The sequence below is a fragment of the Diachasma alloeum genome, unplaced genomic scaffold (assembly GCF_001412515.2).
Source record: "Diachasma alloeum isolate Michigan unplaced genomic scaffold, Dall2.0 Dall_scaffold_00366, whole genome shotgun sequence".
Classification (NCBI taxonomy): domain Eukaryota; kingdom Metazoa; phylum Arthropoda; class Insecta; order Hymenoptera; family Braconidae; genus Diachasma; species Diachasma alloeum.
This window is the reverse complement of record NW_021680505.1, coordinates 299,302-312,174: the sequence shown is the minus strand read 5'-3', so window position 1 is coordinate 312,174 and position 12,873 is coordinate 299,302. Positions and strand designations below refer to the sequence as shown.

General features: G+C 37.0%; 2 protein-coding genes and 1 long non-coding RNA gene across 3 annotated transcripts in view; all 3 read right to left on the bottom strand.

The window, feature by feature from the left end:
• Window positions 1–991: 991 nt before the first annotated feature.
• LOC107041481 (BTB/POZ domain-containing protein 1) lies at window positions 992–5,374 on the bottom strand. The gene is made up of 4 exons (XM_015262067.1): window positions 5,065–5,374; window positions 4,660–4,959; window positions 2,691–3,404; window positions 992–1,779 (listed from the first exon to the last, which is right to left on the bottom strand). Exons 2-4 carry the CDS (start codon window positions 4,896–4,898, stop codon window positions 1,065–1,067), a joined length of 1,668 nt encoding a protein of 555 aa, XP_015117553.1. The 5' UTR covers window positions 4,899–4,959; window positions 5,065–5,374; the 3' UTR covers window positions 992–1,064.
• A 1,438-nt stretch (window positions 5,375–6,812) lies between these two features.
• Window positions 6,813–8,488, bottom strand: LOC107041483 (sapecin). The gene is made up of 2 exons (XM_015262070.2): window positions 8,351–8,488; window positions 6,813–7,081 (listed from the first exon to the last, which is right to left on the bottom strand). Exons 1-2 carry the CDS (start codon window positions 8,418–8,420, stop codon window positions 6,924–6,926), a joined length of 228 nt encoding a protein of 75 aa, XP_015117556.1. The 5' UTR covers window positions 8,421–8,488; the 3' UTR covers window positions 6,813–6,923.
• Window positions 8,489–11,621: 3,133 nt separating this feature from the next.
• The window catches only part of LOC107041496, a 1,914-nt gene continuing 662 nt past the window's right edge, over window positions 11,622–12,873 (bottom strand). The window contains exon 2 of the long non-coding RNA XR_001461067.1: window positions 11,622–11,848. This is a non-coding gene — a long non-coding RNA (uncharacterized LOC107041496). The remainder of the gene's footprint in view (window positions 11,849–12,873) is intronic.

Below are 12,873 nucleotides of genomic sequence, written 5' to 3'. Positions count from 1 at the left end.
CCAAATAAACAAAATTGAAAAGAGGGAAATGATAAATTATAAATTCTAAATTAACGGACCGATCTAGGATGAAAAAATGAAGTAGAATGTGTCACAAGGTAAAATTCAACTATTTGTGCTGACGTACTTGCTGCGTCGTCACTGGTATTATTCACTTCACTAAAAATGTCTTGTGACTCCTCTTCGTCACTGTCGGGTATAGTGAAATTCATTTCGCTCTTTTGTTTAACGGAATTTGTTACGATTTCCCTCGTGAATTTTGGCTTTTGGTGGCAAACTATAGTTCAGCCGCACGAGCTATAGTGTAAGAGGGACTCACTTCACGTCTTACTTAACAGGCCATGGCCCGTAAATCGTGAAATCGGGGCTAGTTTTTACTTACCGGCCCATGGCCTGGTAAATCCCACTTACGGGTTCTAAAACACACCACGAAAACGCCACTTAACGGGCATGAATGACAAAAAATAACTTTTCTGTACTGCTTCTCACGATTTCTCGTCTGGAAATTGGTATGCATACTTCCCAAACTCGAAAACTTGAAAATCACTACAAAAAAATCTTGGCCCGGGCTGCTGCGATGGGGTTTTTTTACTCGTGTGGTTGGCCAGACCTCGCCTTCGGCTCGGACTCCAACGCCACACGAGTAAAAAACCCCATCGCAGCAGCCCGGAAAAATACTATTACACCAAAACCCAAAGTTTGAGTTGAAGTTGAGCATTTATTATAGTGGTTCTCTCTTCACGACTTTAGGGCACAGACTAATCTTTGGCAAAGAAGACCTCAAGTACCATGTGTTTCTTTCCATGGCGTCCTGTGACGTCATCTGCAGCATAGACAACTGCATACAGAATGCACGCCAACACGACTTATACAAAGAGATAACTAGACTCAATTTCTTAAGAATTAAAGGATTATTTTGCTCATTTCAGTAGAATCACTTAACAGCCTGAAAAATCTTCAGCTCGATTCAGGAAAAATATAAAATGACCGATTTCGAGAGTTGTTCAAGTTTATTCATTAAATTAATAGATACCATTCATTGAATATATAAAGTTATGGAATAATCATGTGTAAAATATGATTTCTGGAATTTGTCCGTCTTCAATGGATGTGCCATTGTTATCACCGGCAGCAAAACTGAACTGAAACTTGACTTTTCCTTTATCAGAATCACAATCAACAGTGACACGTCTCATACCCTTAGTCCCATAGTAAGAGTCAGGGCCCTGGAAGGTAGCGGACGCTGTGTAAATAGTATTGGGGATGATTTCCATGGGCTCCTTGAACATCAGCCGATACGTGTAGCTAGACCCGTCGCAACTGAAATTCGTTGAGTTAGTGGCTATCACTTTTCCGGACGCCGTGTGTATCAACTCTATGAGAACTTCGTATTCGGCGGGGCCGTGGACACTCCCATAGACCCCATAGCCAACCAGGAATATTCGTCTGTCCGTGCAGAATCGAATGCGATCACTGGTGCCACTGTATCCCCATCTGGCATCAGTTTGCTGAAATCTACAGACTGTCAACTCTTTCCCCATCATTCGGCATCTGGGCATCGCCTCAAAACCAACTGATGGCTTTGGATTCACCGTGAAGTAGAGGAACAGAGAGACAACTTCTCGATCGGTCAGCAGTCCACATTGTGCTGGACCCATAGCAAATTCCTCGACGGACATTAGGGGGAAGCGAACGAGGGAGAGGGCCCTTCCCAGGACTGACCTTTGGTTTTCAGGGGTCACTGGCAGTTGTTGTCTTTGACATTCAGCCTCGGACCATCTGAAAGGTGTTGTAATGAATCCGATAAGTTCTCGTGAATAAACGATGAGGAAATGCACAGAGAGGACGAGGGGAAGTGAACCTTTTGGTTTTGTTTTTTGCATTACTGCTTTACCTCGTTTCATTTTTACTCATTCTCTCTTATAAAAGCCATTTCTCAATCCACCCACCGATTTTTTTAAAGGTCTCTCAAAACGCTGGACTTTTATACTTATTAGAAGTACTCTCTGTGAATTTTTCTAATCTCATTCTTTCTAAAATGAAAAATTAATTTGACAAGGTCAGTTGAAAATCTCATTTTTCGATCCGAGATTTTTGTTCTCTCGACGAGATATTTTTTTCTGAATTTTAGGAGTACAGAATGTACAGATTTTTTTCTGAATTTTTGGAGATCTTGGAAAAAATGTATGAATGAGCTTGAAAATTTGTGGTAGCGAAATTGGTAAAAGCATGAGCTCAGTAATCTGAAGGTTGTGAGTTCAAATCCCGCCTGGCCCATACCCCATTTTTTTAGTCCCATGTATAGGCTGATTAGTGCCGTGTAAATAGGCTCTGAAATTTCTATGGTAGCTCAATTCAGTAGCGAAGTGGTAAAACGGTACAAGTCAATTTCGACTATTGACCAGTTTTCAATGAATATTTCGGAATCCAAGGGAGATTTTTGAGCAAGAGCAAAATTTTTGTTATAACCTTTTTTGTAGAGCCGATTGAGAGCTGCAACAAATGTAGTGACGAAAATTTCGCTATCTCCCTTAGATTCGGAAACATTCCTCAAAAACAACTGGGAGATGAGTCGACTTAAAGCGTTTTACCACTTTGCTACTGAATTGGTAAGAAAATTAGCTCAGTAATCTGAAGGTTGTGAGTTCAAATCCTACCCGTCCCCTGCCTCCAATTATCCATTCAATCACCTGACAACAGCCTGAAAAATCTTCGACTCCCGAATCCTCAGAGTATCCCTCTCCAACACCACCATAAGTGTATCAATATCAATATCGGCAAATCCATCAGCATTGAGGGCATCCTTGGTAAACTTATCAATAGTATCCAGACACACAGAAGCTAACTGTGGCTCGTCAAACAGTCTAGCCTGCGTCAGCAGCAGAAAAGCGTTATCACTCGTCAAATGACTTCTCAAAAAATCAACGCAGTGTTTTTCTAACGGTGATACCGCATACTTCTTAGCGGTATAGAGAGTAGTCATGACGGTTTCCGGATCGATTTGTATTTCATCGGTGTACAGGAATAACAGAACAGCTAGGAAAGCCGTGGGCTCGACATCAGGCACTTCGATCTCCGCTGAGGCTGTGGCCAGTGTTCCATTGAACATTGCGTCAAAGACAGCACTTCCTGATGACAGGACCAACTTATGAGCGGGAATTCGTTGCTGTTGGGCCCCCCTGCCAACCAGAAACCTCACGTCTGAGAGAATTTCGTTGTTAAATAAAAAGGCAAATCTCTCCTTCATCGTTGTTTTGCTTCCCTGCCAGTTATACAATTGGGATGAAGGTCTGTGCTGACCTTGCTCTTGAGGCGGTGTTCGAGGTTGTGCTGGATCATCTGGAGAATTGTCACCCGAGGATCTTGCTTCCAGGTGAAGGGTATTCGCTGAATTACTGGGAAGGCTGCAAATATCGACAGATTAATTTGTGTAACCTTAAGGATATCCAAGTACTTTGGCTATTTTTTCTTCAGTAAAATGCTTTTCTACTTTTGTGGTCGAATATCAGAGCTTTCATTTCACCTTAAGTTTCTGGAAATTTAACAATGATTTGATTATTTAAACCTTGCAGGTCATAATTTAAATCTTGATTTTGAAAGGTTAGAAAACATTTCAGAAATCTGAAAAAAATGAAAAGTTTACGTTTGGAAGATTGATGAAATAATTGAAAAATTGCAATTTTTTACATTCCGAGCATTTTCTACAAATAATTTATAAACAATCAATTTTCCACCATAAAAATCATTTGTTCGGAATTGTAGCAAATTTATTCATGTTCAGAATTTTACCGGAAATCGACAAATTTTATGATTGAAAATGGTTGCACGTATGAAAAAACTAAATAGAAAACCTAGCGAATTCGCTAGAAAATTCTATTGTAATTCTATAGCAATTCTATGGGGTTTCTATAGAATTTGTATTGGAATTCTATTGAAAAATTCAATTCGTTTTTTGCGCTGATTCTATTGGATATTCGATAAAAAAGTCAATAGACTTCGAATTTCTGTTTGAATTTTTCTCTAGTTTTTTTCTACTTTTCTATGCTGGGGCATCAACTTTCCAAGTTTTTTCCACTCGGACTCTGCAATGCGAAACAAAGCAAAATTCAGCGGAAAAAACTTAGAAAATTTGTGCCCAATAATTCTAATAGAAATAATCAACGAGAAAAATTTCAACAGAAATTGAAAATCTGTTCGGAATCTAGTCGACTTTTTCTTATTAAATATCCAATAGAATCAGCGCAAAAAAAAACAAATAGAATTTCTCAATAGAATTCCAATAAAAATCCTATGAAAAGCCCATAGAATTCCTATAGAATTCCAACAGAATTTTCTAGCGAATTCGCTAGGTTCTCTGTTGAATTTTTTCGTGTGTGTGAATTTATACTGTGGTCAGTGCAAAACTGTAACAGATACTTGGGCATCCTTAAGAAGTAAGGAAGGGCAACGTTTCCTCAAAATTTTTAACAAATTTCCTGCTCGAAGTTATTAGTATGTTACCAACACGAAGCACATTGGTCTTCGCCATCACCTCCTGGAGATTAATGTGCTTCGATTTGCAAGAATATTAATAACTTTCGCCAGGAAATTTCTTCAAAAAATCATAAAATTAGCGGCATTCTGCTGCCCTTTAATGGTTAAAATTCATGGTTTACTGACTGGTCACGAGAGGATGTCGATGGCTCATTGGGGCGGTTCAATATCCCCAGTGACTGCTCCTCGTCCAGGGAAAATGTCAAAGCCCTTCTCGCATTTGAAAATGTAATATTTCCAATGTTCTGCATGTTCTGAGGTGATGACGTTACGATCCTCTCTGCTGGGCCGTCTTGAATATCATTTGGTAGCAACCTAACTTGCTGCAATCTTCCTGAGATATTGGCACTATCGTCTGAAGCCATTCTGCGATCCAGGTGATGAAGAATGAGGTAATGTTCCAATAAAAAATTCCAAATTGATGTTCTGTCGTGATGAGAAACATGTCAATTTTTATTTGCAAAATGTTTTTTTAAAAAATTGTTATGGGCTGAAAATCAGGGTTGTTTTTTGAGAGAAATTTGCTATTACCTTTTCTATGTTGTGATGTTCTGCATAATTAGGTTCATTCCCATCAATTTTCACATTGATATCGTATTTTTTACAAATAAATGCATGATTTAATGTTTACGTTCCTTTGTCATAACCTTGGGACAATGGCAATCACATACTTGACAGGCGTAGAATTTTCCCCGAATCGACGGATTGAGATGATTCTGAGGGTGGGTTTGTTGCGGAGAAGGGTTTATGTCACTGTGGGATGGACTCGGGATCGTTATGATGAGGTTTTCTGGTAATTGAACGAATTATTGTGATCTTTGTCGAACGCCATGAGCGCCGACTCGATACGAATAACGAGATTATAGGGAATGTAGGGTGCGCAGAATGAGGAAAATAAAAAGTACTAGATCAGATACCCTAAGATATATTACCGACGTAGGGTAAGTTTGGAAACCCCAGGGTAAATTGCTGAGAGAAAGGCGGCAAATCGGACATTTGAAAGTTCCAATAAACCATAAGCATTTTGAAAAACCTTGCCAATTCGGTAGAAAATTCTATTGAAAAATTCCGCATCTTATCTGCATGTTTTTTTTACTAGAAATGTTCAAATTCTATACAACTTATTCTATTGAGATATTTTGGGTAAGATTTACTCGGTTCAATCCCCATTTTTTCGCGCGTGAGTATAAAAATAAACAACGATTTCTGATCGATATTAATATTTATAATATTTTGTAGTTATTTTTTTTGTTTGTAAAAATCATATGCAGATTGACTTTACAATTGTAATCGCTCAATAAGAGCTTAAGCTCAGTAATCTGAAGGTTGTGAGTTCAAATCCCGCCTGATGCATGCCATTATCCCAAAAATTCCATTCGAAAACGAGAATCAGTTGCAGCAGTAAAAATGATTTTTATGCCGGCTCAATACAATTAATAATTCATCATTATTATAGAATCATGATTAATTGCTAATGCAGACGCCCCTGACACATCGTCCACCATTGAAACTTCCTCGAAGAGCGCAGCTCTTGGTACAGCCCAAATTGCCGAAAAGGCAGCTCAGTACTTGGCGACGCTCACGAGAATGATGATGATGATCAGCGGGAATGAGAGACGAGTTATTATTCTTCGACATGACTTCTTTTTCTTCAATTTTGATGGCACTGACTAATACTAATATATCTTGAGGCCGTTTCGATGTGACTTGATTACGGTCGACTCTCCCTAGCTTCCCGGGCGCCAACGAGTGGTGATATAAAAAATAAAATATAAAAATGTAATATGCTTTGCTATTTTCTAGTGCTACTCTGTACAGTGTTTCAGAGTTTGTGTCTTTCTGGATAGAGCGAGCACGTGTTACGACTTCTTTGCGAGTGTGAGTGCGGGCTGTGTTTTTGAGCGGGTAATCGTTTCATTATTTCAGTAGCGAATCGGTAAACCAGGTTAAGTCAATTTTGACTTTTGGCTAGTTTTTGATGAATATCTTGGAATCTAGGAGGGATAGCAAAATTTTTCTCACGACCTTGTTTGAAACACAGCAAATAGGTCATTATCTAAAGTTACCGAGCTCAACAGAAAATCTCGATCGACTTCGAGACCCTTCGGGTTCACGGACAAATCACGAAGCAAATCGCCAAATATGAAATTTCAGTAGTATCAATCTACTCCTCAAAGGGTATACATCGGTTAGTCAGAGAGTCACCTCAATCTGTCATGCAATTCAATAATACGTTAACCCAACAACAACAAAGATCTTGAATCATCGAGACGCCAAACTAATTTTTAATCCTAATATATTTAATCATTCATAATCATCATAATAATCATAATGATGATGCACAACACATTGGAATGTTACAATAATATAATCGTCGAAGAGAATTTCATTCAGTTGCGACAGTTGCAGACTCCTTTTTCGCACCATCCGCCCCTCTTCCCTTGCACAATGCAGCGAGCAGAGCAACCACTGTCACCCAGACCCAGAAGATCGCAGATTACTCGGGTCTGACGGACATGATCCACAACTGGATCAGCGTCAGCATGAGCTAAAATACGGAATTATAACTCTGATTATTGAAATGCAGAAAATTGTTTGGATTTTACCATTCGTCGAAATGGCACGTGCAAGAAAATTTCATAGAAGAACCTACCCGATCTAATACTCATATTCTAGGAGGATTATATTTTATGAAATGAAAAATGATCTATAAAAAAATCAATGGGATTCGATTTTTCTATACAAGTTACTCTATTGAGATATTTTCTATAGAAATTCCTAGGCTTAAATTTTCCACGTTTTTCTGTTTAATTTTTTTCATGAACTGAGGCAATAGAAGAAGTTTTGTAGAAATATGAAATTCTACTGATTTTATCAATGAAAAAAAACGCGCAGAAAAGCTGAAGGAATTCATACAATTTCCAATAAAAGTTTAATAAAAATCCAATGTCCTATCAAACTCGCTAGAGCTTTCTATTGAATTTATTTTGTACATAAGAAATTGAAAATTCATTAACCAGAAATTCTCTTGATTTTATAATTTCTTTTTCAAACGCGCGGAGAAGCTAACGAAATTCGTCCATAGAATCAGTCAAGAACTAACAGAATTTCCAAAAGAATTTGATTTAAAATCCAATGGAATGCCCTACAGAACTCGCTAGAGCTTTCTATTGAATTTTTTTCGTACACGAGAAATTGAAAATTCATTACCCAGTATAAAACCTGAAATTCTCTTGATTTTATAATTTCTTTTTCAAACGCGCGGAAAAGCTGAAGAAATTCGTCCATAGAATCAGTCAAGAACTAACAGAATTTCCAAAAAAATTTGATTTAAAATCCAATGGAATGCCCTACCCTAGTGGAAAAACCTAAGGCAGAGGTGTAACATGCCTGATCAGAATTTCGGATCGGACTTGATCAGTTTCTGATCGAGACCTGAACAGAATTTCCACTCGGGTATGAGTCAATTTGAGAGTGAAATTCGTGAGTGCTCTGGTAGCTCAGATGGTAAGAGCACCCGACGCGACATTGGGAGGTCCCGGGTTCAATTCCCGGCTAGGANCCGAACTCGCTAGAGCTTTCTATTGAATTTATTTTGTACATAAGAACTTGAAAATTCATTACCCAGAAATTCTCTTGATTTTATAATTTCTTTTTCAAACGCGCGGAAAAGCTGAAGAAATTCGCCAATAGAATCAGTCAAGAACTAATAGAATTTCCAATAGAATTTGAATAAAAATCAAGTAGAATGTCCTATCGAACTCGCTAGAGCTTTCTATAGAATTTTTGCACTCATGAAAAATGAAAAATTCGTTACCCGGGGTTGAGGCGACAATGAAGAAGACAGCCACCGCCACAATAAGAGAGAAGCTGATGAACTTTGCCATTATGCACAACTGTTGGTTTCACTGTCTCCAGATTGACTTTGTGAATTGTAACTGAATGGTGAGATCTTCTAGATCCAGTCTTATATAGGGACCGGCATCATTAGCGGGGAAGTACCGTGGAAGAAGCGAGAGCCTGTCCACAGTCATATTTGCAAGCGATGATTCAATAGCGCTGTCATCCTTCGCGATAAGATCACTGTTACGTTTTCTCTGTCAAGGGAAATAAGCAAGTGGAAGACAGTAATGGGATTCCACGTTCGATAATTTTTTTCTTCGAACTGTATTGCCAGTCTCCATTGCGCGGGAAAACAACACAACTAGTTATGATTTTTGTTGGAATATTCAAGCAGAGCTCTTTCATTATTGTACAAGAGCTACTCGACAACGATTTGTGATACACTGGGAAAACAGTTCTAGACAAGGACGAATTTACGATCCGTTGTGCTCTGCACTGGAGAGTAGTTCAATCCTAAACACATACTGAAATTTGAAGAAGGACTGTGTCTTCTTGAGTCGTACAACTTTATTATTTTTGTTTTCGTTTTCCCAGTGAGAGTTTTCACTTGGCTATTGCTTTTAGTCTCAGGGCAAACGGAGAGAAATGTTCAGTTAAAATTACGGAACTCACAATTAACTCACCGATTACGGAATCGACTCAGAAAATTCAAGTGACGGTATCGTAATTTTTTACAGGAGATTCAGATAAAAATTACGGAACGCTCCGGAAAAATTCCGTGACAGTTCCGTAAAATTTTCTACACAAACCACATTTCACTCCGGAATTACGGAAAAGATACGTAATTTTTATTGAATATTTCTCTCCGTGCAGCGGTTCTCTAGTACAGGCGTGCCTTCCTCTGGCAAGTAAAGAGATTTTAATAAAGTATATCATTGTTTTGCCATATTTATTTCTTCATTTGCAACCATATTCCATTAATTTTCATAATTTTTACATACATTTAATTATTTGCAACGATTATCATAATTATTGAGTATCATAACAATGAATTATTATCGAATACATCAGAATTACCAATTGTTAGTGTTAATATCTACAGGTTCAGGTGCAAACAGTTAATTTAGAAAATAATAATTATTCGTAGACAATTGCAGACTCCGTTCTCGCACCATCCCCCGGATTTTCCTTGTATTATGCACCGTGCGGCGCAGGGACTGTCCCCATCAGCCCAAACAGATCGCAAGTGACTCGTGCGAGGGACTACTCACTCCATAATTGAGTGACACCTTGATTTCGAAATGAAGTCGATGTCGGATGATTTCAGCGGGGATTTCAGTGATTTCGGAAAAAATGATGTTGGGTGATTTCGAGCATCACGGAAAGCGATTTCATGATTTCATTAATTCGAAATCAGTGATTTCAGACAAATAATGTTAATAAATAATAGAGGTAGAGCAAAACGGTTTGTTTCAAATTATGAAAATCAAAACTAGAAATATTAACTGGCAAATAATAACGAGTTCGTTTGATTCTACTCTGCGAATCTTGAGCTAATCTTGAATCACTTTACTATGGCAGTGGGTACCGCATTTTATTAACATTGTTGGCAGGTGCGTCAATTTCAAAATCACGAATTACTTGCACGGTTCGTGCTACGCCAATGCGCCACTAATTTCGGTGATTTCATTGATTTCAGACGATTTCACGTGATTTCGGAGGTGATTTCGAAAATGATTTCGGAGAGCTGAAGTCACTTGTTTTCAGTGATTTCGCTGATTTCACGTGATTTCGGAATGATTTCCTGCCAGAGTGGCACCGTGATTTCGGAAGTGAGTACTGGTATGAAAAAATCGTATAGAAATTTTCTATACGGATTGCGTATAGAATTTCTACAGGATTTTCGTATATGATATTCGGATATTTCTATACGGATATTTCTCCACGATTCAAACGATTTCTATAGATTTGATCCTATCGACCCACTGCCCCATGTATAGAAACATTCCGTATGGAGTTGCGACATTTCTCTACGTTTATCTCTAGAGCGTTTAGACATCTTTCGTATGATAACAAAAATTTGTGTGAAAATTCATGTACAGAAACAATTTGTATAGAAAATATTCGTATAAAAATATCCGAATATCATATTTCTATACGCAATCCATATAGAAAATTTCTATACGATTTTTTCATACGTGATAGCCCCTCAGACTCGTGTGAAGCGGAGATGATCTGAATATGCAAAATCATCTCCATTTACTGAAATTGAAAGGGAACACTTCTTTACATTTTCGTCATTGTTTTGAAGTCCAATAGAATTTTCTATTAATTTTTGCCCAATTCTATTAAAAGATTAAGCAGAAAATATCGATAGAAAATTTCAATAGAATTAGATTTTTCTATACAAATTATTCTATTGACATATTTTTTATAGAATTTCCTCGGTGCCAATTTTTCAAGTTTTTTTGTGTTTTTTTCTTGATGAGAAGAAGAGAAATTTGTAAAATTCATGAAATTTCACAGATGTTTCCTGTAAAATCATTTCTACTGGACTTTTGTAGAATCTCCAATAACTACTAGAATTTTCTATCGAGTTTGCCAAGTTTTTCTATCATCATGATTTTTTAATCAGAAAATTGATTATAATTTTTTTACTATCGGTTGTGAATATTGTTGCGTATTTGTTCTTTCCTTCCTCTCAACTATCTTCATGTTCGCTCGTCTCTTTCGATTCCGTTATGCTTTTATCTTTGTCTTTAGTTCACGGACATGTCCTGTCGCTGTTATATCTTTTTATTTATTTATTTCGCCCCAATCTTTTAATAAACATTTTAATTTAATTATAAATTTGTCTTCATTTAACAATATCATCAAGACGACACCCACCACCAGATAAATGGAAGACGGAATTGAATTCATCGTAATTAATGATAATGAATAATCAATGATTGCTGACACTTGGATTTTTTTTTCAATGGATAATGACCTCTTGGCAATGGGGCCTTGTATAGAAGTATAACTAGACTCGGGGAAGTACACTGAATGAGGAAATGTTTATAAATGCTAGAATAACATTATCGATGGATAATAAATTAACAGAACCGTTATTTCCTATGACAAGAATTAACCTGCAGTTTTACAAGTGCATTGAAACCTAATGGATCGATCGATTTTTAGTCTATAAAAATAAAAATTGGTCGTTTAAGAAATCAAAAAAATCTGAATTAAATAGTATTCAGTTATTATGATTTTTGAATCAAGATTTTATTCATCATATCATTCTTACAGACATAATAATAACAAAAATGAGGACATGAACTCAATTGTGTCAACGATTCCTGATAGGATTGCCAGCTTTCGTAATAATAGCGATGAAAAACATTTTAAACACCATCCACTTGTCTGTCTGGGGGTTTGAGGCAAAGTATACACCCGAGATTATTTCCATTCCTATCCGTCGTGGTATCCGCTGCGGGAGAAAATTATTTTTAGTAAGCAAAGTCACGATTTTCACACGGAGAGAAATTTAAAAAAGGCGGCACGACTTTTCAACTAGGCGACATTTCAACTACGACATTTCAACTGAAATTTTCAACTACAACATATCAACTAGTTTCTGTAAAATTACTATATTTTTAGGAATCAGCGGAATTTTTTTTAATTTTCTTTTTTTTTTATTCTTCGCTTTTCAACAGACAACGTAATGCAACTCAATTTAACCACTGAACTAATACATTAATGATTAATATCATACAAAGATTCAATTTGTTTTTATATTAACAATTACAAAAGATCAATAATTTAGTATTAACAGTTGTTTACTTTTTTAAAGATTTTCGATGCTTCTTTTTCAAAGGCTGTTTTCCATTTTATTTTGAGTTGCATTGAGCGATTTCGCGCGGATTCTGAACAGTTAAAAAGATATGGATTCTTTAAAAAAAATTCTCAAGTGTTAAAATATTGATATGAAATTTCCACATAAGTCCCTAGACATTTTACCCCAATTCATGGGGTAAAATATCTGGGAAAAATGTTTGGGGAAAATTTTTTTATCGGAAATTTCTATAAATTTTGGGAGAAATGACATTAAGGATAATCGGGCGAGAAGGAAATGTAGGAGGTGAGGCGGAGGGGTTTCTCTTGTTTTCCTGCAGAAAACCAATCGCTGAACAAAAAAATTTTTCCCATTCGGATTCAAAATTCAGGCAATATTAGGGAGTATCTCCGGTTAAAAATTATTTTTGGAGCTAATCAAATTTATTTGTATCTGTTCCACGTATTGAATGGTTTTCAGATTGTTTTTTTTTTAATAAATGAAAAAATATTAATCCATGCGAAAAAGTGGTAACATCGTCGGTAGTGTTTTTCTTTTTCACCAGGAGCTGGTACCAGTGGCTCAAGGGAGCTCCAATCACAACGCTTCATCGCTCTTTCTCAAGAGACGTTTAAATTGACCGCGCTACCCCCACCCGATCGGTACTTGAGACGTTGCTG

Excerpts from the sequence above, each read along its gene's own strand:
- LOC107041481 (XM_015262067.1), bottom strand. The coding sequence starts at position 4,898 with ATGGCTTCAGACGATAGTGCCAATATCTCAGGAAGATTGCAGCAAGTT. Across the intron at positions 3,405-4,659 it reads TCGACATCCTCTCGTGACCA|CCTTCCCAGTAATTCAGCGA; the intron begins GTCAGTAAACCA and ends CGATATTTGCAG. Across the intron at positions 1,780-2,690 it reads ATTTTTCAGGCTGTTGTCAG|ATGGTCCGAGGCTGAATGTC; the intron begins GTGATTGAATGG and ends AACACCTTTCAG.
- LOC107041483 (XM_015262070.2), bottom strand. The coding sequence starts at position 8,420 with ATGGCAAAGTTCATCAGCTTCTCTCTTATTGTGGCGGTGGCTGTCTTC. Across the intron at positions 7,082-8,350 it reads CATTGTCGCCTCAACCCCGG|CTCATGCTGACGCTGATCCA; the intron begins GTAACGAATTTT and ends TCCGTATTTTAG.